The sequence below is a fragment of the Rhinoderma darwinii genome, chromosome 1, assembly GCF_050947455.1.
Source record: "Rhinoderma darwinii isolate aRhiDar2 chromosome 1, aRhiDar2.hap1, whole genome shotgun sequence".
NCBI lineage: Eukaryota > Metazoa > Chordata > Amphibia > Anura > Rhinodermatidae > Rhinoderma > Rhinoderma darwinii.
This window is the reverse complement of record NC_134687.1, coordinates 24,894,954-24,920,467: the sequence shown is the minus strand read 5'-3', so window position 1 is coordinate 24,920,467 and position 25,514 is coordinate 24,894,954. Positions and strand designations below refer to the sequence as shown.

Genomic DNA, 25,514 nt, shown 5'->3' with positions numbered 1-25,514 from the left:
CTCTTTCAGCACCCTGGACAGTGAATTCCGATCAGAATATAGAGCAACCTGTAAAAAAATAAAATACAAGACGTTCATACTTACCGAGAACTTCCTGCTTCCTCCAGTCCGGTCTCCCGGCCGTTGCCTTGGTGACGCGTCCCTCTCGACATCCGGCCCGACATCCCTGGATGACGTTTCAGCCCATGTGACTGCTGCAGCCAATCACAGGTCAATCACAGGCTGCAGCGGTCACATGGACTGCCGCGTCATCCAGGGAGGTCGGGCTGGATGTGGAGAGGGACGCTTTACCAAGACAACGGCCGGGTAAGTATGAATTTCTTTAACTTTTATTACAGAAAGGGCTGTCCCTTCTCTCTATCCTGCACTGATAGAGAGAAGGGGCTGCCGATTAGTGCAGTGCTATTTTGCAGCCAAAAACGGGTCCGTAAATACTGGTGCAAAACGGGTCGAATACGTGTGACACCGGACCCGTATTTACGCCAGTATTTACGGGTGGGAAAAAATACGGTCGTGTGCATGAGGCCTTAGAGATTTTGTGAATGGTGAGGAAATAAGACACAAACTATACTACAAAGTTGCAGAATATTTAATTACACAATAATTAAAGGGGTTGTCCAGTTTAGAAAACCCATTTTCTATTATACAGACGGGTTCCTCTGTATAGGATTCTCTTCTCCAGAGTGGAGATCAATTATAAAGAGTGTCTCTCCTCTGGAGGACATGTCCTGTCCTGTATCACATAGATAACACATTGATATGAATGGGCACTGTGTAATACTTCATTTTCCCTGTGGTAGCGCTGCAGGGAAATGTAACACTTACTGCCAGGTTTCCCTACAGATTACAGCTGATCGCTGTGGGTCCCAGCAGGGAGACACTTTGTGATAAGCTTATTGTCATGTTACCCTTCTAACAAGTCGTGATTTTCTAAAGTGAAGAACCATTTAAACTATATTTAGATAAAACCAAAAATGCCATGGACAGAGGTGGCGCTGATTCTAGGACAAAAACCAGACCCTTTTTCTAATCTCACACAAATGCAGGATTCACTTAAATGGGGCCAAGCTGCAATGCCAAGTACAGCCCATGGACAAGGGTGGCGCTGTTAATCCCAGACCAATCTTATAACTGTACAGTATCTAATGCATGTGTGTTTCTTGTGTGAAATTAGTGTTTAATAAAGGTGCAAGTTCTAATTTCTGTCATTCTTTCCCTCAAAGGGGCAGGGAGCACTTTCAGAAAGATTAAGGAGTTTCAGCATGCAGGACCTCTCCAGCATTCGGGGTGACAGCCCCTCCGCATCACCAGTCACAGCAAGGACTGCAAGCAAATCAACCAAGGCCAAGTTATCCCGAAGCGCAACGCAGGGTAGTGAACCTTCAGGTTGGTACAAATGTCAGATAACCCAGTGACTCACCTGTGGTCCCTCATGTCACCCTATCCTATACCTATCAACCATTCATGTCATGTTAGCATGCGGACTTCATTAGTAGATAGAGGGATTGTGTTTCTTCTTCCAGTCTCTGCAGTGACAGATATATTGGAGCAATAAGTGAAGCTACCTGGAGGTGTCAGGCCTGGAAAGTATCCAGAAAATCTCCGAACTAACAGCCAAAGTGGCACGATGCTTGACAGAGCGCTATGTGCCCCTCTTTTCTAGTGATCTGTAGGTGCCTAATCTTATGCCCTAACAGAGGCAAACTTTTAACATGTGTATGGCGCGCAGGGTGCAACATCTCAATATACACCCCAATTTTGTCTCTAAGCCGAGATTGTGTCACTTGGGGGGCTATGTAACAGGTAATGTGCCCATTCTATAACTCAAAGGCTTCTGTGTTTATTAGAATAGGGTCAGCATGTATTACAGCATACCTCCCAACCGTCCTGTTTTTTCCCCGTGAAACAAACCTCAAAGGGCGTGGCCTATGCAAACATGTCCAAAAGTGGGCGTTTCTTTGAGATTTTGTGAGTGTTTACGAGTGGATCGGTAACGGGGCTTATAAAAGTCCAACCATTGGTGATTCAAATGTTGGGTGGTATGTAACAGCATCTGTTTCTAGCTGCAGAATATTCCAAATCTGACATCTCCTCCTTCATGATAGACCCATATAGTAAATATGCTATAAGATATCCATATATGCATAAACCAAGCACAATCTGCCTGGCAAAATGTGCCAGTTTACCATCTCTTCATTGATTTGTTACATCAGTGGTTCTCAAACCGGATTCCGAAAAAACATCAGGGCTCTGCCATGGTGTCCCCTGAGTCTCCCAAGCTTTAGCGCGGTAATAGCGGACAGAGAACCCCACCCTGATACCTCACCATGGAAGAACGCTACGTTGACACCTCTCCACTCGTATTTTTGGCACAAGGAGCTGCTAACAAGGGGGCACGGGGATGCACCTATGGGAAGTGATTGTATGGCAAAGTCTCAGACAGGGATCCCTGAGACATGAATAAAAGGGGGAGGGTATGGATGGACGATGTGCCGCAAGGATGTAAATCAACTCTGGGGGGACATTGCACAGAAAATAAATGGGGGGGGGAATATATGCACTGAATGCTTTCGAGCTATTGCCACATGAACAGAAGTAAAGGGGGAATCACTTGCAATAAAATGTCCTCTAAATGGTCCATCTAGGTGCCAATCGAGGCAGATGGGTATGGGACATAGTGTTTCAATATTCTAGTAAAGGTATATGTGACAAGTATGAGCAATCTAAGGACGGGTGGTGGCTAGGAGGACTGTCATCTAGTTTTCAGAGTTCTGTTTAATGGTCGTAATCAAATTTTTTATTCAAATGGGTCATGTCCTGGTGACTGAACAAAAGAGCTCTGAGCATAATGTGTCCATTATATGGGAAAGATTCACATTGTATAGAGTAGAAAGGGACTGTACTCATTGTGTCACAATTACAGTGAGTACTGTATCAGTAATATCACTGGCACTGTTATATACAGCGTGTTCTCGAGAGATCACGCTGTGTCGTCACTCACTTCCTGCCCCAGGTCCTGCATCGTGTCGGACGAGCGAGGACACATCGGCACCAGAGGCTACAGTTGATTCTTCAGCAGCATCGGCGTTTGCAGGTAAGTAGCTACATCGATTTACCTGCAAACGCTGATGCTGCTGCAGAATCAACTGTAGCCTCTGGTGCCGATGTGGCCGACACGATGCAGGACCTGGGGCAGGAAGTGAGTGACGTCACAGCGTGATCTCTCGAGAACACGCTCTGTGACTGCACTGCCAGAAGCTGGGCGTTCTGAAGAGAAGTGGATGATACTTCTCGTCAGAACGCCCAGCTAGTAAAAGTAGTAAACACGCCCCGATGTACGCACATAATACACGCCCACTTGGACTTTTACTTTAAACACGCCCAGTTGTACTTTTGCAAGCCTCATTTGCATAAATACAAAAATGGTCATAACTTGGCCAAAAATGCTCGTTTTTTAAAAATAAAAACGTTACTGTAATCTACATTGCAGCGCCGATCTACTGCAATAGCAGATAGGGGTTGCAAAATCTGGTGACAGAGCCTCTTTAAGATTGTGTAAAAATTCATGTTTGTGGCTAAAAGTTTGACCAAGGCAGAGGCTGAGATGTACAACTCCTCCTAAAGATAAAAGCTTAAGATGTGCAGAGTTCATACATGGCACTTATACCAATGTCTAGATGAATATATCATATATCTACATACACATACATATGTCTTTACACATTTAGCAGAAATTTTTACCGAAATTCCCTGCCTTCCAGATATCCCAGTTAAATATCTGGGTCACGGAGTCGACAAATATCATGATTAGGCACAGGAGGTGATTACGTGTACAATTGCTCATCTTCTCACCCCTGTAGTACAAACCCCCACCCCTGAATGTGACATTTAGAGAACACATATCCTCTTTGATTGGTAAGGAGTGTGATCACATGAAGAAATGTTCCTTTTTCCTTCCCCCCGGGTCACTGTAGGCTATACAGAATGAGAGATGACACAGTAACAGGCTGTGATCTTTCTTTCCCCCCGTCTTAGGCGTCATACATACTACGGTCTGCAAAACCTCCTTTGCAGTTTGTTGGATCCAAAACAATCCGTCGGATCCGTCATCAGGATTGACGGATCCAAAACAATTTCACCAGTGGTGTGAACCTGCAAATCCGGACCGTAAAATGACATGTCCTGAGTTTTTGTGGTCCAGATTTACGGCCCCAGCATGGATCTGTGAAAACCACGGTCGTGTGCATGGGCCCATAGAAATGAATGGGTCTGCATTTTATGCACAAAAATGCGGATAAATTGCAGACGCCAATGCACGGTCGGGTGCATGAGTCCTTACATAGATACAAAACCAAGAAATAAAACTTTCTCCCAACCCCCTGACATCAAACGAATGCTGTGCCCCAAATATTGCACAGGAAACCTTGAAAGCTAAGAGTCTGGGATTTAACATGTTAAATTCTAAGCTCTAGTCCTTACGCGGAAAAATGTAACCCTTTGGCGACATTGGACATACATTTACGGCATATATATACGATATATGTCACACATTTATGGCTTTATTCTTTCTAGTTCTTTAATGTGGGTTCACTCTTGTGCAGAAGATCTGATATATCCTGCTACTACTTATGCCTCCGTTGTCGCTCAATTAGAGGGGTTTTCCCACTAAGAACATCTATCACCTGCACGATCGCAGTAAGAAGGATTTTGATTGGAGCGGTGATCGCGCATATCCACTGCCGCTCCATTCAATATTTATGGGGCCTACGGAGACAGCCAAGTACAGCACTCAGCCATTTTGCAGTGAGAAAATCCTTTTCACTGTGATTGTGCAGTGAGGAGGAACGAGGGTTGGGATCTTCGCTCTAACGATCGGTAGGGGGTCCCATCGATCATACATTTATCCCCTGTTGTGTGGCTAGGTGATAAATGTTCTTAGTGGGAATACTCCTTTAAAAGTATTTATGTCGCGGTTTGCATTACTACATTGTCAACAAGATGGTGGTGGGTCCATTCCTGATTATGTTATGGGGACCTTTGAAGTCAGGTAACACCCCTGAAGCCAAGGAATCTTTAGAATCTGCTTGGGGTTTTCATTATTTCTTGTGAACACATTGGGATAGATTTATCAAAACTGGTGCAAAGGAAGAGTGGAGAATTGTCTATAGCAACCAATCAGATTACTTCTAAAAAGTTGGTATCGGAGTGGTTGCTTTGGGCGTCTTGTCTACTTTTACTTTGCCCCAATTTTAATAAATCTCCCCAATGACCAATAAGATACATCCAGTTGAAATTGCGGTCACGTCTCCTGACAGAAGTGTAAGAGTGACGGAGGAAGAATTAATAGACCTAAGCTTAAGTCCTAGACATCACTAAGCACTACTACGCAGCTCAAATCCCCCTACTAGTCACATACCATGCTGCCACTGAAGCACCTTTATGGCTTACACAGGAACCACCCGAATGTGCTACATCCACCCTCCGCCTCTGAGACCTCAGATTAATAACCTAATTATGAAAAACTCTTTAACGCTGTGACTTAATGGAAAATATTCTTCTTATCTCATTTCCCCTCATCTACCCTTACTTCCTATATTTGTATCCCCAATGTTTCCTTCAGCAGAATCTGCTCATCAACATGCCATCTTTCAATCCATTGAGGGTTTAAGAAAAATATAATCTACCCTTTAATTGAGCCTTTCAGCCATTTAAAAGTTACAAACTTTTTGTCCACTCTTCTCAAAAACACCTCCTGCCCACTACATATGTCTCTACATTCGAACATATGATCTCTGCCCTATACTTGGGTATGCTACAGACCAACTATAGCGCAGATATTTCTTGCGTGTTCAAAGGAAAGACTGACCTAGGCACTCAGCTCACTGACAAACTATGGCGCCAGATATGGGAGACCACTGCAAAAAGCTTTATTAACACGTTAATGCTTGAGACATCTTACAAGGTGCTAATGAAGTGGTATCTAGTGCCTTATCGAATAGCTCACTCTGTCCCAGGCTATCCTCCTACATGTTTTAGAGGTTGCCACTCTACTAGTAGCGTATTTTATTCCTGGTGGTCTTGCATTAAGGTAGCTAACTTTAGGGCTAGGCTTTACCACCTCATTTACGTGGTCATAGGCTAAGACTTAAATAGATCTCTGTGGGAGGTTCTCCTCAATAAGGCCTTATTCACATGAGCATTGAATACGTCCGCGTGACGGCCGTCACACGGAGCTATGTAATTCAATGGTGCCGTTCACACAGCTGTTAGAACGAAGCGTGTGAAGGGTCCTTGAAAAAATAGGACATGTCCTATTTTATTGCGCTTTACGCATCCCTCCATAGACTCTAGTCTATGGGGGATTCGTGATAGCGCATCCCACAGGGGTACAGCACGGATGTGTAGTTTTTCACATCTGAGGTTTGCAACGTTCGTGTAAATCTAGCCTAAGGATATTAAAGGTGTCCCCATATTAATCAAAAGATTATTAGTTTCTTTTTCATGGCTGCGAAACATACCACTGCAAACAGCCTATCCTTAGATTTTCCGAAATTAGATCCCATATGAACTATTATTTGATTAATGAGAAGCTTACTGCAGTGGCACGGGGTACCCTATGCTCCTTCCGAAAAACTTAGACAACGTATGCATTCCCAACAGGAGTACCCATCATTTTAGATATTGACTGTAATGAAGGGGTAGGGAGACGGACAGGTGAGCCCTAATCTACCCACCACTCAGTCCCTGCCTACTTGCACAGTCCGTCCTAGGAGACGGCGTACAACTGGGCGACGGTCCCTACGCTCACTATGTGAACGACAAACAAAACAGACAAGGGAACACAGAAGCAAGGGAAGAGGGGCAGTTGCCCACGGAAACACCGTGAGCAACAGAATAGGGAACGAGCCGAGTCAAACCTGGAGAGTACGCGGTAACAAAAGCAGAACAGGAGAATAGTCAGTCAAGCAGGGTCAATGTGAAGCAGAGGTCAATGGTATTAGCAGGAACAGCAGAGCCAGGAAACAAGAGAATCACAGGCAAAGGACAGACAACAAATGAAGGTATAAATAGACCAAGGGCGGGAGCTAGAACCGTCTGGCCAGGCTGTGATAGGTTCTCCCACTCCTCAGCCTATCAGCCTGAGTGGTAGCAGATCGAGTCACTCTATCAGACCTAGGGACAGATGCAGACTGATTAACCACGGGCGTCGACACAGAAGCTGTGTCTGGCAGATCCTTTACAGTGACTTAGGCCCTAGGTTAGGGTCTCTCAGTCAGAATCTACTATTCCTCTGGCCTACAATCCACTTACTTTACTGTTAATTGTATTTATATGTGCATTTTCCCTTTAACAGACACCTTTCCCACAGGTCCGGCTATAGGTACAGGTCTACCGTACCTATCGATAACACCTGCCCTAAAAATACTGCAATGAATTTGTCAATGGCTGAATGGTCCTGCTACGTGACAACCTGTTTTCACAGAAATCGACTCAAAGCAGTTGTCACTTCCCTTCCCCCACTCCTTTTGGCAAGACATGCATTACTCAGCAGGGGGCGACAATGAGCAGAAAGATAAAGAGAATTTGTAATATATGGTCCATTAAAATACATCACGGAAATGATGACCCATATTAAAGAAATATTTAGCTCTCCACATGAATATCATGCTCCAGTAGAAATTCTTTCATATTAATCAATAAAATCTCTTGTATCTTCCCTTCCTAGTCTAATAAAAAAGTACATATTATAATTCATCATCACATCTATAACGTTCGCCCTTTTTACAGTGTGTGCGTGTTGCTCTTCTGGAAAATTCATCCGAGGTGAGTTATCCCTCCGGCATCTGTGCCACTAAGAGCCCGGGATGTGGCTCCTCTGGACCGATAATAATTTGATAACAATGTGATAACCCGAGTGCTTTGTGTGCCTGGTAGTTACTCTATTATTCCCATCCTCTACCAGACTGTGCTAAACTGTACTGCTGAGGGCAGGGTTCACACTACTGCTTATTCGCTGTATGTTTTTTCTATTAGTATTTTTTTCTGTTATTTTCTGTTATTTATGTTATAAATTGATTAAAAACAACTGATACATAAAATGATCCTACATAAAATCAGTATTTTTCGATCTGGTTCTACGTCTAAGGACTTCATGATATAGGGTACATTTTCTAAACGCTGTTGAAAAAAAAAAGGGAAAAAAAAGAGATCCTAAGTAAACTGATACAAATTGATGTTTTTTTTGCACCAGTTTGTATCGCCTAGTGCAGTCGTGGGCAATTGGCAGCCTGGGGCCACGTGCGCCCCTTAGCTGCATGCCCTATGTCGCTGTGATCCCCTCTTGCTTATGTGTACGATGTTCACACAGTTCCTGCAGCTATTGATGCTGTTATTTTTTTAGCCAATATCAGCAATGCATCTAAATAAAAGTATAAATAAAAAAAAATGTAAAACAAAAGCAAAAAAGAGTCAATTAGTATCAAACTGGCAAAGTTTATTAAATGACATTATAACAACCCATGTTAAAAACACAAAGAGGACGCAGTACAAAAAATACACACCTAGACAAATGGGTGTCTGGTCCTTACAAAGTCAAAACCCCTGTCGTATAAAATCGCACTAAGGCCTTATTCACACGGACGTGTCCGTTTTGCGCGCGGAAAAAACGTGGTGTTTTGCGCGGTCAAAAGGTCAGTTTGTCATCAGCAAAGTGATTCATTCACTTTACTGCTATTGCGCGAATCACGCGCGGCACCTGGAAGTGCTTCCATGTGCTGAGCGCAATTTGCACGCACCCATTGACTTCAATCTCACAAAAAAAGATTCAGAAGTGTCAGGATTCTGAGTACACATGACGTCCAGGCTGGATTTCATGTGTATTCATTATCAGGACACTGTAGTAATGTTAGGGTTTGTGTATGAGGCTGCACATAGCGATATATCTATATCGCTAGTGCAGTGTAAATGAATGGAGAGGAGTGCATGATGCTGATTGGTCAGCGTCATGCACTCCTCTGTACAACGCCCACTTGGTCGAAAGTAAAACACGCCCACTTGGGCATTAAGAAAGCTCATTAGCATAAACTTAAATCGCTCCTAACTTTGTGAAAAAAGATCGTTTTTTTAAATAAAAAGCACTTCTGTCACCTACATTACAGCGCCCATCTCCTTATATAGGAGACAGGGCACTAATAATGTGGTGACAGAGCCTCTTTAAAGGAGATTTTCTCACCGAACACATTTATCCCCAGTGCTTGATCACTAGAATGGGGGTCCTGATTCCCCTGTAGATCCTTACCTACTCGAACAAGCTGAAGAAAACTTTGAATGGAGTGGTGATCGAGCATATGTGCTGCTTCTCCATTTTACCTCTATTAAAATGATGGAACTGGGGTTGGATTGTTTAGGATCCACACGCTGATGAAGGGTGCAGTCATATGCGGCCTATTTTGCTGCAGAAATTTTCTGCAGGAGGTGCATGGATTTCTGCAAGTTATATTCAAATGAATGGAACTGATTTTCAGTCGCAGAGAATCTCTGCAACAAAATCTTCCGCGTGTGACTGCACTCTTTGGGTATGTGCACACACACTAATTACGTCCGTAATTGACGGACGTATTTCGGCCGCAAGTCCCGGACCGAACACACTGCAGGGAGCCGGGCTCCTAGCATCATACTTATGTACGATGCTAGGAGTCCCTGCCTCGCTGCAGAACAACTGTCCCGTAGTGTAATCATGTTTACAGTACGGGACAGTTGTCCTGCAGCGAGGCAGGGACTTCTAGCATCGTACATAAGTATGATGCTAGGAGCCCGGCTCCCTGCAGTGTGTTCGGTCCGGGACTTGCGGCCGAAATACGTCCGTCAATTACGGACGTAATTAGTGTGTGTGCACATACCCTTTTGGGTAATAAAATCGCAAATAAAAAAATCGCACCAAACTGTATGAACAAGGTCCTAAAATATACTTTACTTAACCTAGGGCTCATACACATATCCATATTACAGATCAGTCTTGTACAGTACGTTTCCAAAATTTGGCCCACATAGATTCCTATGAGCCCACACTGTCTGATTTTGTACTGAGACACGCAAGGGTTTTTTCTTACTGAATGCATGAGAAAAAAAATTGTGGCATGTCCCAATACATGCTGATCACCCATTCAAGTAATTCTGCAGTACCAGACACAGCCCATGGACAAGAGTGGTGCTGTTTCTTGGGGAAAAAAAGTGGTTCCTAATTTTATACCAACCTCTTTAAAATTTATATTGCCCACATATTCCTCACAATGTCATTCACTAGGTTAATCTTGATTTTTCCTGCTCGTTTCCAAATTCTACATTCTCATAAGCAAGAAATATCTTTGGTAATTGGCAATGAAAATATAAGCAAGATCTAGTATAAAAATCAGACACTCACGTCTATTTCATTATATTTTAAGCAAGTTTCATTAAACAGGTCAAGTACTATGACAGCCAATAACATAAAGTGTTCACTGGGCTGTGGTCCAGCTCATAAAGTCCTGATAACTGGCATCCTATATGGACAGTCGGGTTTAAAGCATAGGATAGATATTACAATGTAAATCTACATACTGTATAATATTGAGTGTGTAAATAATATGCTTTACTAATTTTCAGGCCGTCTAGAGTTAAATCAATTCTTATAATCTAATAACTGCCAGAGCTGCATTCAAAATTCTACTGTTTCCTGTTATCTCATGCATAATCTAATGCTGCCTCCTGCTGGATTTGTGTCTGTACACACCCGGCTCTGACATGGTGCGATGTAAAAGGCTCTGTACATCAGACGATGTAAGGCTCTGTTCACATATCATCTTTCCAATATGTTTGACGAACATATATGTATCATTAACCCTAAAGATGCTAAAAAAGTATCCTTTACGTATGAAGACAGCCGATACATGTCGCCATACCTAGCGTAGTCTTGACCTGCCTAGGTAGAGTCGTGCGTTAACCTTAGATCATCCTATCCCCCCACCCCCACTTTAGTAAAGACACGTGACACCGAGGTTGGATGTAAAATGGCCACAGCAGCCGTTTATTAATTTCACAGTTTTATAAAAACAATTTAAATCCGAAACATTCGGATAACTAGTTAGGAATCCGCCATAGAATTCCTCCTAATAATTCACATGACCCAACATGGGTCAGAATCGTAAATAACAATTTAACGTTAACATTAACCCGAGCAGAGGAAGTCCTTGAAGCCCCTTCAGATGTTCCTTTTTAAGAACACACCGAATTAGCCATCTGCAAACCACCAATTACCTCCAGCCGTAAACCAGCTCGGAAGCACCGTTCACCTCTGCAGATGGCTCCAACCACTAGAAGTCCACTTCAAGGGGATAACACCCGATGAAGCCCTCAAGTGATATACCGACCACTAGAAGTCCACTTCAAAGGGATAACACCCGATGAAGCCTTCAAGTGATATACCTTCTACCAGAAGACCACTTCAAAGGGATAACACCCGATGAAGTCTTCAACCATGTACCTTTTTTGGGGGACGCATACCCCCGATGCGACCCCCCCACCATTTTGTACTGACTGGCCTCAAGGACTCCCCCCGCACAGCGAAACAGGCCTTGACCACCTTAAGCCTGTGAGTTCCTCCACACCACCACCGCCCTTTCTATGCCTTCTGCTATCGCCAAGCTCCAAAGATCAATGCCAACCTCGGTCAGATGAACCCCGTCACTCCTCCAGAAATTCCCCACTCCTGACTCCAAATCCCTATGCCTCACGCAAATGCCCCCGTTTCTTGCCACAAAACGGGACACCGCCCGGTTAACTTTAATGCGAGCCTTATTGACTCTCTCCACAGATCTAGCTAACCGCCAATGCTTTCTTGGGACTATGTCCGACCACACTATCACCAACTTGGGATAAGATACCCACAAACACAACATATCATGTTTGATATCCCGCACCAACTCACGAAAGGGGCGGACTCCTAAGTCATTCCCACCCACGTGCAACACTAAGACCTCCGGAACCCTATCAAGCCACACATATGTCTGGAATTCCGCCAACACCCTGCTCCATGACATACCTCTAAAACCCAGCCAATGCACAACCGCGTCCTGTCGCGGAATGCGCAACTGGCGACCATCCGGGCGGACGTCCGCCCTCAAAGCCCCCCAGTGCACGTACGAATGACCCATCAACCACACCAAACACGGAGGCGAATCTGAAACGGAAAACACAGTTAGGCACCACCATATAACATTTGTAAAGCGTAAACAACAAAATTATAACATATGGGGGCGGACATAGGACTTAAACCTTTTAGACTCCCAACGACCAATACGCCTCACCCCCTCATCATCCAACCCCCAGCGCCCCGCTTCCGTTGCTGCGCCAATCCTGAAGGAATGAGATGAATATGAGCCTGCCGCAACACCAACCGCCGTCAAACATTTTTTAAATACAGCTCCAAACTGAAACCTGGACAAAAACGACCCGTCCACATGACGTAACAAAGGCAAATCTGGAGACCCCCTGTTTTTCGTAAAACCCCGCATGCACTCTACTGGGCACATGACCGACCCCGGGAGGGCGAACAAAACTATCAGTTTACCCTTCCCTACTTGGTCAGTTTTAGATCGACGCAACCATACCTCCAGCCGGTCTGCGAATAGGCTCACCTCCCCAGATCTCAGCCCCCCTGCCTGTTTGGTACTTGGCGACACCAACTCACCTATTCTAAATGCTCCAAAGAACGCTAACGAAAAAGCCAACCGAAACAAATCCATTTCGTCTGAAGAACGACAGACCGATGCTAATGAACCGCCCAACGAGCTAAGCAAAGCAAACGACACCGGCCTTCTACTATCCGCCTCCACCCTACCTCGGCGCAACCCCTTCAAAGCCTGCGATACCAGAAATTCCTTCGATACATCCTGAAAGCCCCGCAACTTAAACCCAAACGCCACCGCAGATATGAACCGGTTCACCTTTGCTACTGAAAACCCCGCCTCCCAGGCGTCCCCTAACCAGTACAAAAGTGCCACCAACCTGTCTCTATCCGTATTGACGTCACCCAACTCTCTTACCCACTCCTCCCACTGCCTCCAACAAGCAGCATAAGCACTCCACGTCGTGCGCGCCAAAGACCTTTGTAACAGCTGTTCTATGGGACCGATACCAGATCCCAAAGATGCTCCGGACAAGCCAAACCGAGACGTTCCGCTCCCGGTGCCAATTGCCGAAACCGGTCCCACTGCGAGCGAGAAAGAGCATCAGCGATACAATTCCGTACACCCGGGACATGCACCGCCACCACCCACGCGTTCAACGACAAACACACCAACACTAAATGTCGCAACAATTGAACTACCGGAGGAGAGGACGCCGTGATGTTATTAATGGCAAGCACCACCCCCATGTTGTCGCAGTAAAAACGGACCTTCTTATCCCTGAGCCTGTCCCCCCAAATGGTAGCCGCCACCACGATGGGAAACAGCTCGAGCAGGGCCAGATTCCGCGTGAGTCCACTGGACACCCAGCTAGCCGGCCATTGACCTGCGCACCACGGACCTCCCCCGTAAGCTCCAAAACCACCCGCCCCAGCCGCATCCGTGAAAATATTCAAATCACTCGTATCCTGCGCTGGGGCCATCCATAGCGAGCGACCATTGTACTGGCCCAAGAAGTCATCCCAAACCTGAAGATCAGCTCGGTGCTCCTCCTTGAGCCGCACAAAATGATGCGGCGCACGCACTCCCGCCGTTGCCGCCGCCAACCTCCTACCAAACACCCTCCCCATCGGCATAATCCGGCAGGCGAAATTCAACTTCCCCAGCAGCGACTGAAGCTCCCTCAGCGTCATTTTCTTCATTCTACAAGCCCGTCGAACCTCCAGCCTCAAAGCACCCAACTTATCCGCCGGGAGACGACACTCCATTGCCACCGAGTCTATTTCGATTCCCAAAAAACAAATCGTCGCTACCGGGCCCTCCGTTTTTTCCGGCGCCAAAGGAATCCCAAAATCCCTCGCCACCTTCTGTAGAGCATGAAGCAAATTACCGCAAACCGGCGAACCCCCCGGGCCAACGCACAAAAAATCATCTAAGTAATGGATCAACGAGTCGACCCCGGATACTCCCCTCGTTACCCACTCCACGAAGCTACTAAACGCCTCGAAGTATGCACAAGAAAGGGAACACCCCATCGGAAGGCACCGATCCACGTAAAAAGCCCCATTCCAAAAACAACCCAACAGCCGTTGGCTTTCTGGATGGACCGGCAACAACCTGAACGCCGCCTCGATGTCAGTTTTTGCTAGCAGCGCCCCAGGACCCGCAGCCCGCACTAACCCCACCGCCTTATCGAATGAGGTATAAACTACGGAGCACAACTCGTGATCAATCCCGTCATTTACCGACGAACCCTTGGGATACGATAAATGTTGAATCAAACGAAATTTTCCGGGCTCGCGTTTAGGGACAATACCCAACGGGGACACAACTAAATCTTTTACCGGCGACTCAACAAACGGCCCCGACATGCGGCCCAACGAAACTTCTTTTAACAACTTTTCCGACACGACTTTTGCATGCAAGTAAGCCGATTTTAAATTCCTCCGCGTAACCGGAACCTCATAAGGAGGCGGAGGAATAACAAAACCAACACGAAACCCTTCATAAAGCAACTTAGCCGCCGCCCTATCCGGATACTCATTTAGATAAGGGGCCATCTTTTCCACCCTCACCGGCGACACCCCCTTGACCAGCCGCGTGCTGGTTACCTGACCTCTTTTTTCGCAGACATTTTGCCGCCCCGTGTGATGCACCATTACACTCGGAACACACGTGCTTGAACTTGCACGTGGCCCCGAACTTGCACTGACCTTCATTAAATTGCCAGCAAAACCCCGCCTTTCCCCCGCCGCTTTGTCCAACCTGACTAGACTGGCCTCCCTGGCCGGCGCTCCCGGGAAAGGACTGCCTAACCGGAGCCGTAACCCGTAACCAGAGAGCAATATCCTTCTGGTCCCACCGAATCGCCGGCCGAACCGCCTTCCGCTGACGGAATTGCTCATCGTATCGCAGCCACGCTTGACCCCCATACGCTCTATGAGCCTCCCCAATGGCATCAAAATAACAAAACAACGCCGAACAATTTTCCGGCGCCTTTTCCCCTATCACACTAGCCAATATGGCGAACGCCTGCGACCAATTAACGAACGTCTGCGGGATAAGCCTATACCGCCGCCGTTCCTCCTCGTCCTTTTTACTCTCATCCCGCTTGCTCTTATCCAAATTAAATTTAGCGAGCGGCAAGAGAGAAAAAATTTCAACATACTCGTCCTTCCAGATCCGCTCGCGCACCTCCTGCTTTAAATGCGCCCCCAACGGACCTTCAAAACAAACGTACACCTCCCCCCGAGCACGATCATCAATACGCACTCGATCGCCGTCATTCTGCGCCTCGGTCTGTACCGACACCGCGACCGCCTCTCTAACCGCCGCCACCGGACGCACCTGTAACGATCCCACGTCCCTGGGGCCTTCCCAAACTACCGCAGGGGACACTTCCGTTACTACCGGCGCCGCGGCCCTGTCCAGGCGCCCCACCAGCTCCCGTAAGCAACCCACTAAGTCTGCCAAACCCGCTCCGTCGCGTCCGCCCGCGCCACTACCGGCCCCCGATGCAATGCTAGCAGCCCCCCCGCCGACACCCGACATAAAAATCGCTGGATAAGACAATGATGGAGTTATACACTCACCGGGCTGCACAGGCGCTGTGTTCCCGTCAGCCGGACCATCCTGACCTCGACGATACACGTCCAGTTCACCTTCCTCCAATTCTTCTCTCGCCGACGACTGTCCATCCCAACGACATCTTCGGAACGGGGATGAGGACGCGCTGACCGATGGGCCGGCAACCTGCCGCCCGACCGCCGGGACCCAGACTTCCGACCGGACCTGTTGCCTCGACGTCGCTGCAGATCTAGGCGTCCGTCTAGACGATCCTGACGAAGCCTGCCCCCTGGCCGGAACATCACCATGCGGGGCGGCCGTACCTTGTACTCCAAATCTTCCATCTGATGGGGGAGGGGTGACAGGGAGCCCAGCCTGCGACTCCCTGCTTACCGCCGGACCCCGTCGCGGCCTGGTATTCCTGCCAGGACGCAGGGCCTGGGAAGGGGCGGTCCTCCCAGCTGCCTGGCCTGCAGCGTCCGGGATCGGGCTCCCTCTGCGACGCCGTGTCCGCGGGACTGCCTCCGGGCTGAGGCGCTCTGGAGGTCGGGACCGCCGAGAGGGACGGGTCGACCCGGCCTGCGTCGCCGTCACCCCTGGCAACGCTCTCTGCCCGCCCAGCGCAGGAGCGGTTGTTGCCGACTCCCCCCCCGCCGCCATAGCCATGCTCGTGAGGGGGCCGGGGGAGGGGAGCCTGTCCTTTGCAACAGACCCCGAACGCCGTGCCCGACGCGGCGAAACGGCGTCCGGGATCCTCGTTATGGCAGCCACGGTCTCCTCTAGCCATCCGGGACCGTGGTGCACAGCAGCGGCACGCAGCCGCTCTAACATTAAGGCTTCTGCCATCCCTAAAAGCACGGGCAACGGGGAGCTTACTGTTCTTGTGTTACTCCTCCCGCTGCTTCCGGCTCAATGCCGAGAAACAGCGGGAAGCGCAGAACGGCCCCCCCGTCCCCCTTAACTCCTCCCCGTCCCTCCTCCAGCTCCTTCCAACTCTCCCTCACCTAATTAACCCTTTCCCTACCAGGACGGTCATGTCGGCTTCCCTTAATCCCTGCGGGCTGCGTCCAGCCTCTTCTGCACTCTCTTATACAGAGCATACAGTAAAATAACATATACTGTGCCGTGTAAGTTTTTGTTTTGTTTTTCACAATGGAAGCCTATGGTTGATGTATGCCACTGTGGCATATGTTGTAGCTATCAGTCAGAGATATACATCGGAAAATACTTCCAGTGTATACCTCTAAAAATGGGCTCAAATGTAATGTGAACAGAACCTTAGTTGTACTACTTTACTGTACTGCTTTACTGTACTACTTTTCAGCGGTGTCATAAGGGAGATCCTGAGAAGCCTTGTGCTAAGCAGTAAACATTTTAAACATATACCCCCCCCCCTTTTATATAGGTCACACCCCAAATACCCCCAGCGATCACTAATAGTGCATCTAACCCATTCATCACCCTAAAATGAATACAGACCACAAACCCCTAAACATATATAGATACCAGATCAGACCATGCAGTTACATCATCGTCTAGCACAGGCCTTGGTAAGGCTTCGTTCACATCTGCGGCAGGGTTCCGTTCTGATGTTCTGTCGGAGCTTCCCGTCAGAACGGAACCCTGACTCCCGTTTGCATATCCATTGATTTCAATGGTGACGGACCTGGTGCAAATGGTTTCCGTATGTGTGAGTTGTGCAAAGGCTCCGTCGTTTTCATGGAATGATTATCCTAGTTAATTACGATATTGCTTCCGTCAAAACACCGGAACCCTTGCACAACTGAGACAAACGAAACCATTTGCACCGGATCCGTCACCATTGAAATTAATGGTGATGCAAACGGAAACCTATGGTTTCCTTTTGTCTCAGTCAGGGTTCCGTTCTGATGGAAAGCTTCGTCAGAACGGAACACTGACGTTGATGTGAACGAAGCCTAATATGATGGAGAATCAGTCCGCGTCAGTGGATCCTGCTCACTAAAGCTGTACGCATTTAGTAAATCTTTGAGTTTTATGAGGATCATTGCATGAAGCAGTGATAATAGAAGGCCAATTACGGTTCGTGGATGTGTATATAACAGAGCTCCTTATCGTTCTGCCGGCTACAATCTCCAGCTTCCTGTTTGGCAAGAAATAAAATATATGGATTAGTGGATTATGGAGGTGAAAACAGGGTGTAACAGACATCAATAACAGAATTTACCTTATTTTTCCTCTAGTACCTCTATTTCATAAAGGACAGTGATTGATCTTATACATTACAACACTGTCTGTATATGCCACAATAATATCCTAGCCATTACTGGAAATGTAATGGCCCACATCAGACCAGCCCAGAAGTTAGGGGCCAGCAACGACATGTCGTAGGGCCACAATTCGGTTAACGAGCAGTTGCTCAGTTATTGGGGATGTGTGGGCTATAGCCCCTATTCAGACAACGGGGATAATCGGCCGTGTGATGGCCGTTTTTTTTTTTTTTTTTTTAACGGCCGTGACACAGCTTGCTTAAAATCAACATGTCCATGGGGCTATTCACACTGCCGGTTTTTTAACGGACCGTGTGAAAGGCCCGGGAAAAAATAGGACATGTCCTATCTTTGCCCATTTTTCTGGATCCTTCAATAGACTCAAGTCTATGAGGGATCCATGAAAACGGGTCCTGCATGGGTGCAAATCGATTGTTCCAATTTGACAACCAATCGTGTGAAGAAAGCCTTTTACACATGACTTGAGATTTGCCCCCTCCCATTACTTAGAACAGTACTCCCTATAAAAATAGTCACAGTGGGGACTTTTCCTTTTACCTTGGTTGGATAAACAATATAGAACAGTATAACATCTCAAGATGTAAGTTAGTCTCTGTTCACATTTGCGTTCGGAGTCTCCGTTGCAAATTCCGTCAGATTTGATGGGAAAAATGGCGCTGCATGAAGCACTATTCTTCTAGTCGAACCGATAGACACCTTGACAGTACCCAACGGACCCCATTACAAGTAATTAGGGTCTGTCATGAGCCGGCGGTATTTATTGTAAGACGGATCTGGCACTGCGTCGTGGTTTCAAGTTATATATAGAAGCCAGATGTGAATGGAGCCTAAAAAAATCACGATATAAAGCATAATCAAAACATATATACAATTGAGTTACATCCTAAGAAAACAAAGCTACAAACATTTATGAGTAAAATAAATAGACATTTCACTAGTATAAAATACAAAAAGAGACAAATAGAAGACACATACAGTCATGTAGAGGGTTTACTCACCCTGATATAAATATAGTAAAAGAATAATCAAATTCAAATATTAACCAAATCTTTTCATCCTGGCAAAAAAAAAAAGGCCTCCAAAGAACAGAAGAACAACAACCATGTATAGTCAAAACACATTTTCATACAACATATTAGTGAATTCTGATTTAATAGGGGGGGGGGGGGGTCCTCTGGCCAAGAGATGAGAATTCTGAATAGAGTGGAGAGCGGTTACAAAGAACATCTCTCTCTGGGGGACATGTCCTGTCCTGTATTACACAGACAACAAATTGATATAATTGGGTACTGTGTAATGCTTCATTTCCCCTATGGTGGTGCTGCAGAGAAATTGAACACTTACTGCCAGTTTGCTCCAGAGATTACAGCAGATCGCTTGTGGTTCCAGCTAAGGGGACACTTTGTGATCCGTTTATTGTCAGGGTACCCTTCTAAAAAGTTGGGATTGTCCAAAGTGGAGAACCCCTTTAAGAAGAAAGATTAACCAGAGCCTAACTAACCACTCACAAAACATATGGGCAAAATATGTCCATATATCAAGTGAGTTTTATTTCTATGTAGCTGGATGGTGTCATTGACCAGCTCTAAGGATTCTGCACTGGTCGGGAACACTCGCCACTAAATGCATGAAGGGCATGGTGACTCGTGGCTTTGCCCAGCCCTGATATATGATATATATTGGACTTGTCTCTCATTGAAGTAATAGGATGTAGTCCGGTCTGCCGAAATAGTCTACTAATGGACTCAAATTGTTTAACCGTAAACAAGAAATAGAGAATTGTGGGTAATTTGTCAAATGGCGTTGTATAAGATTACACAGAAGGTTCTGTTTGTTTTTTCGTTATTCTTGATCATAGATTGCTGTTTCTAGAAATGAAAGCAGGAACCTTCTGTGTAATCATACAACCTCATTAACACAGAAGTTCGCATCTTTAGCCCCTTTCTTCTTCTAAACTTGTGTCTTATTTCCCAGTACATCTTTAGTCTGCAGTGGATTTACTCCACCCATACCTGTTTTTAATAAAGAGATCTGGTCCAGATGACAGCAGAGGGTAAAGAGGGAATCTAACACCCTGGGGAATATTTATTACTAGTGTTGTACAAAATGGCGTTATGTAACATATTAAAAATAATTCTCTTCCTTAGAGGTCTTATGGCTGGCATACATGTACATCAATTTCTTTAGCAAAAAAAGGTGCATGTCTTTAAAGAAATGTTACGCTATTGGCGGCTCTTCTTAGCCACGCCCCTTTCAATACTTTTCAAAACTGTTGAGGTAGTTGTGGACACCTTATCATTTACACCCCTGTATTCCGCTGCCTTACAGAACATGTCTCATAGGGATCCCTGCTCTCACAATAATTGGAAGTCCCATTGCCTTAGACATATATATTTCGTATACTACAGACTCATAAAGTTTTACAATCTACTCCTTGCAGCTGATACTTGGCAGCTGTACATAATACAATCATCATTTCCTTGGTGCCTCGCGAGCTAATAATTAACCAGGGCATCGCTAAGATATTATCTCAAAACCTAGAAATTTAAACAATAAGTTGCGGTCAATTGGAAATAAACATCACACATACTATATCTGATATTGTAATCAATAACAACGTAATGACCCCGAAGGGTCTATAGATCAGATCATAAAATGATGAGGGTTGAGTAATATTTAAAATGCGGATTTTAAAACATTGGGTGGGGCACTTGCAGCTTCTGTGGTGGGTGGCCCACCAGCACCAAATGCAAATTTCTGTCAAGATCCTCGGCCATTCTCTTCCTGTTGAGATTATTTAGAGGAGATCTCTTGATGGTCTATCCTTTAGGACCTCCGAGACTCCCACCGATCTTGTTTAAACAATCAAGTGAATGGGACGACCTGAAGTGCGAAGCGGAGGAGCCACTGTTCCTGTGTAAGCAATGAAGGGCCCTTTGGAAAAGTTGGACCCCCACAGATTAGACATCCTAGGGATAGGTCATGAATGTTGAAGTACTGGAGCATTGACTCCAGACACCGCTCTATATCATCACTATATTGCATATAGATAAAGGCGAACTCCATAAAATGTTACATTTAGGCCTCATGCACACGAACGTATTCTTGTCCTCCCGTAAATACTGGCGTAAATACGGGTCCTTGGTCACACGTATTCAACCCTTATTGCACCAATATTTACAGACCCGTGCCCGTAAATACGGGTCCGGTGTCACCAGTATTCCGTATTTACGGGCACGTTTTCGCTGCAAAATTGCACTGCACTAATCGGCAGCCCTTCTCTCTACGGGCGTTTTTACGTTCGTGTGCATGAGGCCTTAGTAAAATATAAACAGTAGCAGGATCATACCTTTGAACTTGGAGTTATAATACATAATGAAATAAAGGGGTGTATAAGAGTAGAAAAAAAGTATCGGCTTTTTACCCCAGAAACAGCGCTACTGTTGGACTGTGTCTGGTATTGCAACTTAGCCAAATGGGGCTGAGCAGCTATACAACCCCTAAAACTAGAAGGCGACCACATATACCCTACCACATTTAACTATAAGCTCTCTTTAGGTGACCCTACAGTTTATATTTAGTGATTAGAAACCCAATAGACTATCAATTAGGCCAGTGTGAATAGAGCCTGAGGACAGTTTGCCACAAGAGTTTTGTGTCCACAAATCCTGGCCTGGCCATGGGTCTAATGACCTGAACAGGGTATAGCGGGCGTTTTTTGTTGTTGTGGGTTTTGAACGCTTTCTCTGATGTGGCAGTGGTAGGGCACCTGCATGTAAACATACACCAAAAGAATAGTTGAGAATTATTATATTTCATTTGTTAATGAGATATTATCGAAAGACTTAATATTTTTTTCTTTTTTTTCCTATTCTCCAATGTTCTGGGACTCTTATGTAAGTGTTACAGATCTGCATGATAGTGTTGTAGGTTTTTAACCACTTTGTTGTGTATTAAAGGGAATCTACCGTCACTAACACCTTCTCAAAGGGTATATCCACCTTTGGACACTATTTTACCGTTTATATATAGTTATAAATAGTTTTAGAACTTTGTAAATTATTCATTAGTTGTCTTGTACGGATTCTGAGTTACAGACTGTATTATACTTCGGAGCTGCACTCCCAATTCTGCTGCTTGTTAGTGGAAACCGTCAACAAGGTTTTTTTCCGAAACACCCCAAGCAGCTTAGCTGTGCTCCTATAATGCAAGGGGCAGCTAGTTTGTCCTACATTAGATGACTGTATATTGTCTGGTTTAAAGATACCACTTCCCAGAATGCAAATGACCAGAGCAAGCCCTGCATAGACTTTGGTTTATGTAAAAGTTCCTTTAATCTTCTCCCAATGATTGGGTGAACAAGCACTTGTATGAACGCTCGTTCCCGATCATTGCACTATGTAAACAGGTTAGAGATCAGACGAGAAAAGAGCAAATGCAGGCCAAAAAATGGTCGCTTGTCGGTAGCACACCTCCTCGTGTAAATAGGGGATGTTCTGCCGATAAGATACAGAATGTATGGGGACGAACAACAATATTAACGATCATTCGTCCCCATACGTTTCGATCATTGTGCGGTTTAAATTAAGGAAACGATCAGCATGCTATTATCCTCAATCGGCGCCCCTTACCGTATGTAAAACCACCTTTACTTAGAATGTCGTTGAATACGCAAGTTTTAAACCAAAATAGATTGGAGTAAGATGCACCAAATTCTTATTAAGAAGTGCATGTCTTTTAAAAAAAAATTGCGCATCTTTACCTGTCTGTGCGCCAGAGATAAAAATCTTTAATAAGTTCTTCCCATTGAGTCAGCTAGGAGTGCTGGGAGATTTAAGCCTGCAGAATTGTGAATACAGCTGTGGAGTATAATACAGACTGTAACCTCTTCTTAGAATTTGGCACTCCTGACGTTCAACTGTTCACCATGGGTTCGGCTTCTTTAACTCCTGGCGATCAGCTGTTAATGTAGGGGGAGGCTCTGTTTGGCCGCTCATTTTCCCTGCAGTGGCCTCTGCAGGGGAAATGTAGTATTACTTCACACCTATTCAAATGAAAGGGTGACGATGTTATACATGGTCCCGTTGCGTTTGCCAGACTGGGAGCTACTCTTATCAGTGGCTCTCTGCTCTAATTCTGCCCTACTCTATGACATCCATGTGGCCTAATAGGGCATATGACAAGGGTTGTCCATTAAGTCTATATGTAAGGCTTCGTTCACATCTGCATCAGGGTACGGTTCATGGGTTCCGTCTGAGCTTTCTGTCAGGGGAACCCATGAACAGAGCCCTGACTGAAACAAACGGAAACCGTAGCATTCCATTTGCATCACTATTGATTTCAATGGTGACGGATCCCGTGCAAATGGTTTCCGTTTCTCACCGTTGTTTAAGGGTTCCGTCATTTTGACGGAATCAATACCGTAGTCGACTGCGATATTCATTCCATCAAAATGACGGAACCCTTAAACAACGGTGACAAATGGAAACCATTTGCATCGGATCCGTCACCATTGAACTCAAACTTAATGTTTGCATATGTTGCAGTCCGGGTTCTGTTCATGGGTTCCCCTGACGGAAAGCTCAGACGGAACCCATGAACGGAGTCCTGACGCAGATGTTAAAGAAGCCTAAACTGTAAAATGGTGTTATGAATGTGGATATATGATTTATAGTATTTTGCTTTCCAAACTATTAACAGGAAGAACTTAAATATGACTCCTATGTAATGGTAGAATCTCTTTAATGGCTGACCGGTGTGATTAACGCTAACCATCTAGTCGTCCACCTGGCATAGATCCACTTATAAAAGGGAGTCACGTTCTTCTATAATAAATGTGGCTGGAAATTAAGACTCATATTTGGATGTTTCCCAACTCAAGGTAATGGTAGTTTATAACGCTCACACTTGGATTGCGCTCAAGTCATATCCACTGCAAGACCATAAATGCATTTAAAGACAAATCTTTTGTGCACGTAGTCCTGTTTATGCAAGGATGTGAAAATGTAACGAACCAGGCTTCTGTCGTTTTTGGACGTTTTTTAAATAACTTTTTCTTCATTTGTTTTTGACTTGAATATTGTTGAGTGCGAAAGTGAAAAGGAGGGAGCTTCATATAACAATCGTCTGCCTTTTCAATGAAATAAATAACCTCTAACGCTTTTACCATGTTATAACCCGTCTTTCTAAAGTTACTACCCCTGCCTGTGGCTCAAACTAATTTTCTTGTGGAGAGAATTTGGTTGGCCTGAAGTTGCATTGACTAATATTATATAATCTGCTAGTTTAGTAGTGCGTTGCCTTTTGACAATATTGATATTATTCATGTGTAGCTTCATGTGGACATAGTTGTTGAGTTGGATCAGTGTGAGATGGCCAGTAATACATCCTATGAAAAACAGGAAATGGTTTCAGATGAAGAAGATGATGGTGGGATAGTTATACTGGAGCAAGCCCCTATTCACAAACCACCACGGAAGAAGGACCGACTTGTTGAGGTATGGGAAGTCGATGTTCTGGTTGTCAGGTTTGGGTTCCTCTGTTATCTGTGTTCTCTAAACCATAGACATTTAGAAGATGCTAATCAGCCATGTCTTGTAGCCGCTGGACCCCCCACTAACGTGACTTTTTTTATTGTGTTCCCTAACACAAATTGATTTCAGTGGAGAGGGGCCACTCCATAAAAACCAGTGCCAGGCTCATTCATTTTTGGGATTGATTGGTATGGAGGTTGGTATTGAGAAAAGTAAAAATATCTTATCAAGTTGGTGGTGTAATGGGTGCGAGCCCCTTCCTCAACCTTTAAGGATTCAAGGCGCCACTGCTTTGGTGAACGGTAGGTTATCTCCACCAACACTCCTCCTACTTGACCAAGAAATTGTGTAGGAACTGATGCTGGTAACAGTTTCACCAGTGTCGTACATAGAGGACCAGGGATCCCCTAGCAAAGATAAAAATTATGTCTCTTTCAGGTGCTGCTTGGCATCACCACACTTCTAACCACACATTACAGGACAGGACTTGTTGGTGTTCCAATCCCATTTTCGTGATTTGAGTACATTTTCACTTCCTTGTTTGCTAAATTTGCATCACCTCTGGAGACCACATCCCTGCGCCGGTTCTCACTGTCATTGAAATGGTAAAAAGGACACACTTGGAATTGACCCCTCTCTCCAGAGTCCCGATAGCAGACATTTGGTCTGACTATGTACGCCCTTGAGTTTGAGGGTATGTTCACACGTACACGTCTGTAATGGCTGAAATCACGGAGCTGTTTTCAGGAGAAAACAGCTCCGCAATTTCAGACGTAATGGCATGTGCAGGCGCTTTTCGCTGCGTCCATTACGGACGTAATTGGAGCTGTTTTTCCATGGTGTCAATGGAAAACGGCTCCAATTACGTCTCAAGAAGTGACAGGCACTTCTTTGACGCAGGCGTCTTTTTTACACGCCGCCATTTAACAGCGGCGCGTAGAAAAAATTACTGTCGGCACAGAACATCGTAAAGCCCATTCAAA

At 45.5% G+C, this 25,514-nt stretch overlaps 1 protein-coding gene across 8 annotated transcripts in view; it reads left to right on the top strand.

Annotated features, from left to right (window-relative positions):
* The window catches only part of REEP1 (receptor accessory protein 1), a 219,947-nt gene that overhangs the window by 168,493 nt on the left and 25,940 nt on the right, over positions 1–25,514 (top strand). For 3 of the 8 annotated variants that reach the window (XM_075856527.1, XM_075856544.1, XM_075856534.1), the window contains 2 exons: positions 1,224–1,386; positions 24,347–24,495. In XM_075856527.1, the coding sequence (XP_075712642.1) occupies positions 1,224–1,386; positions 24,347–24,495 (312 nt within the window). Of the gene's footprint in view, positions 1–1,223; positions 1,387–7,788; positions 7,825–24,330; positions 24,496–25,514 lie in introns of those variants that run through there. The other 5 variants (XM_075856561.1, XM_075856580.1, XM_075856587.1 and 2 more) reach the window with 4 other exon arrangements.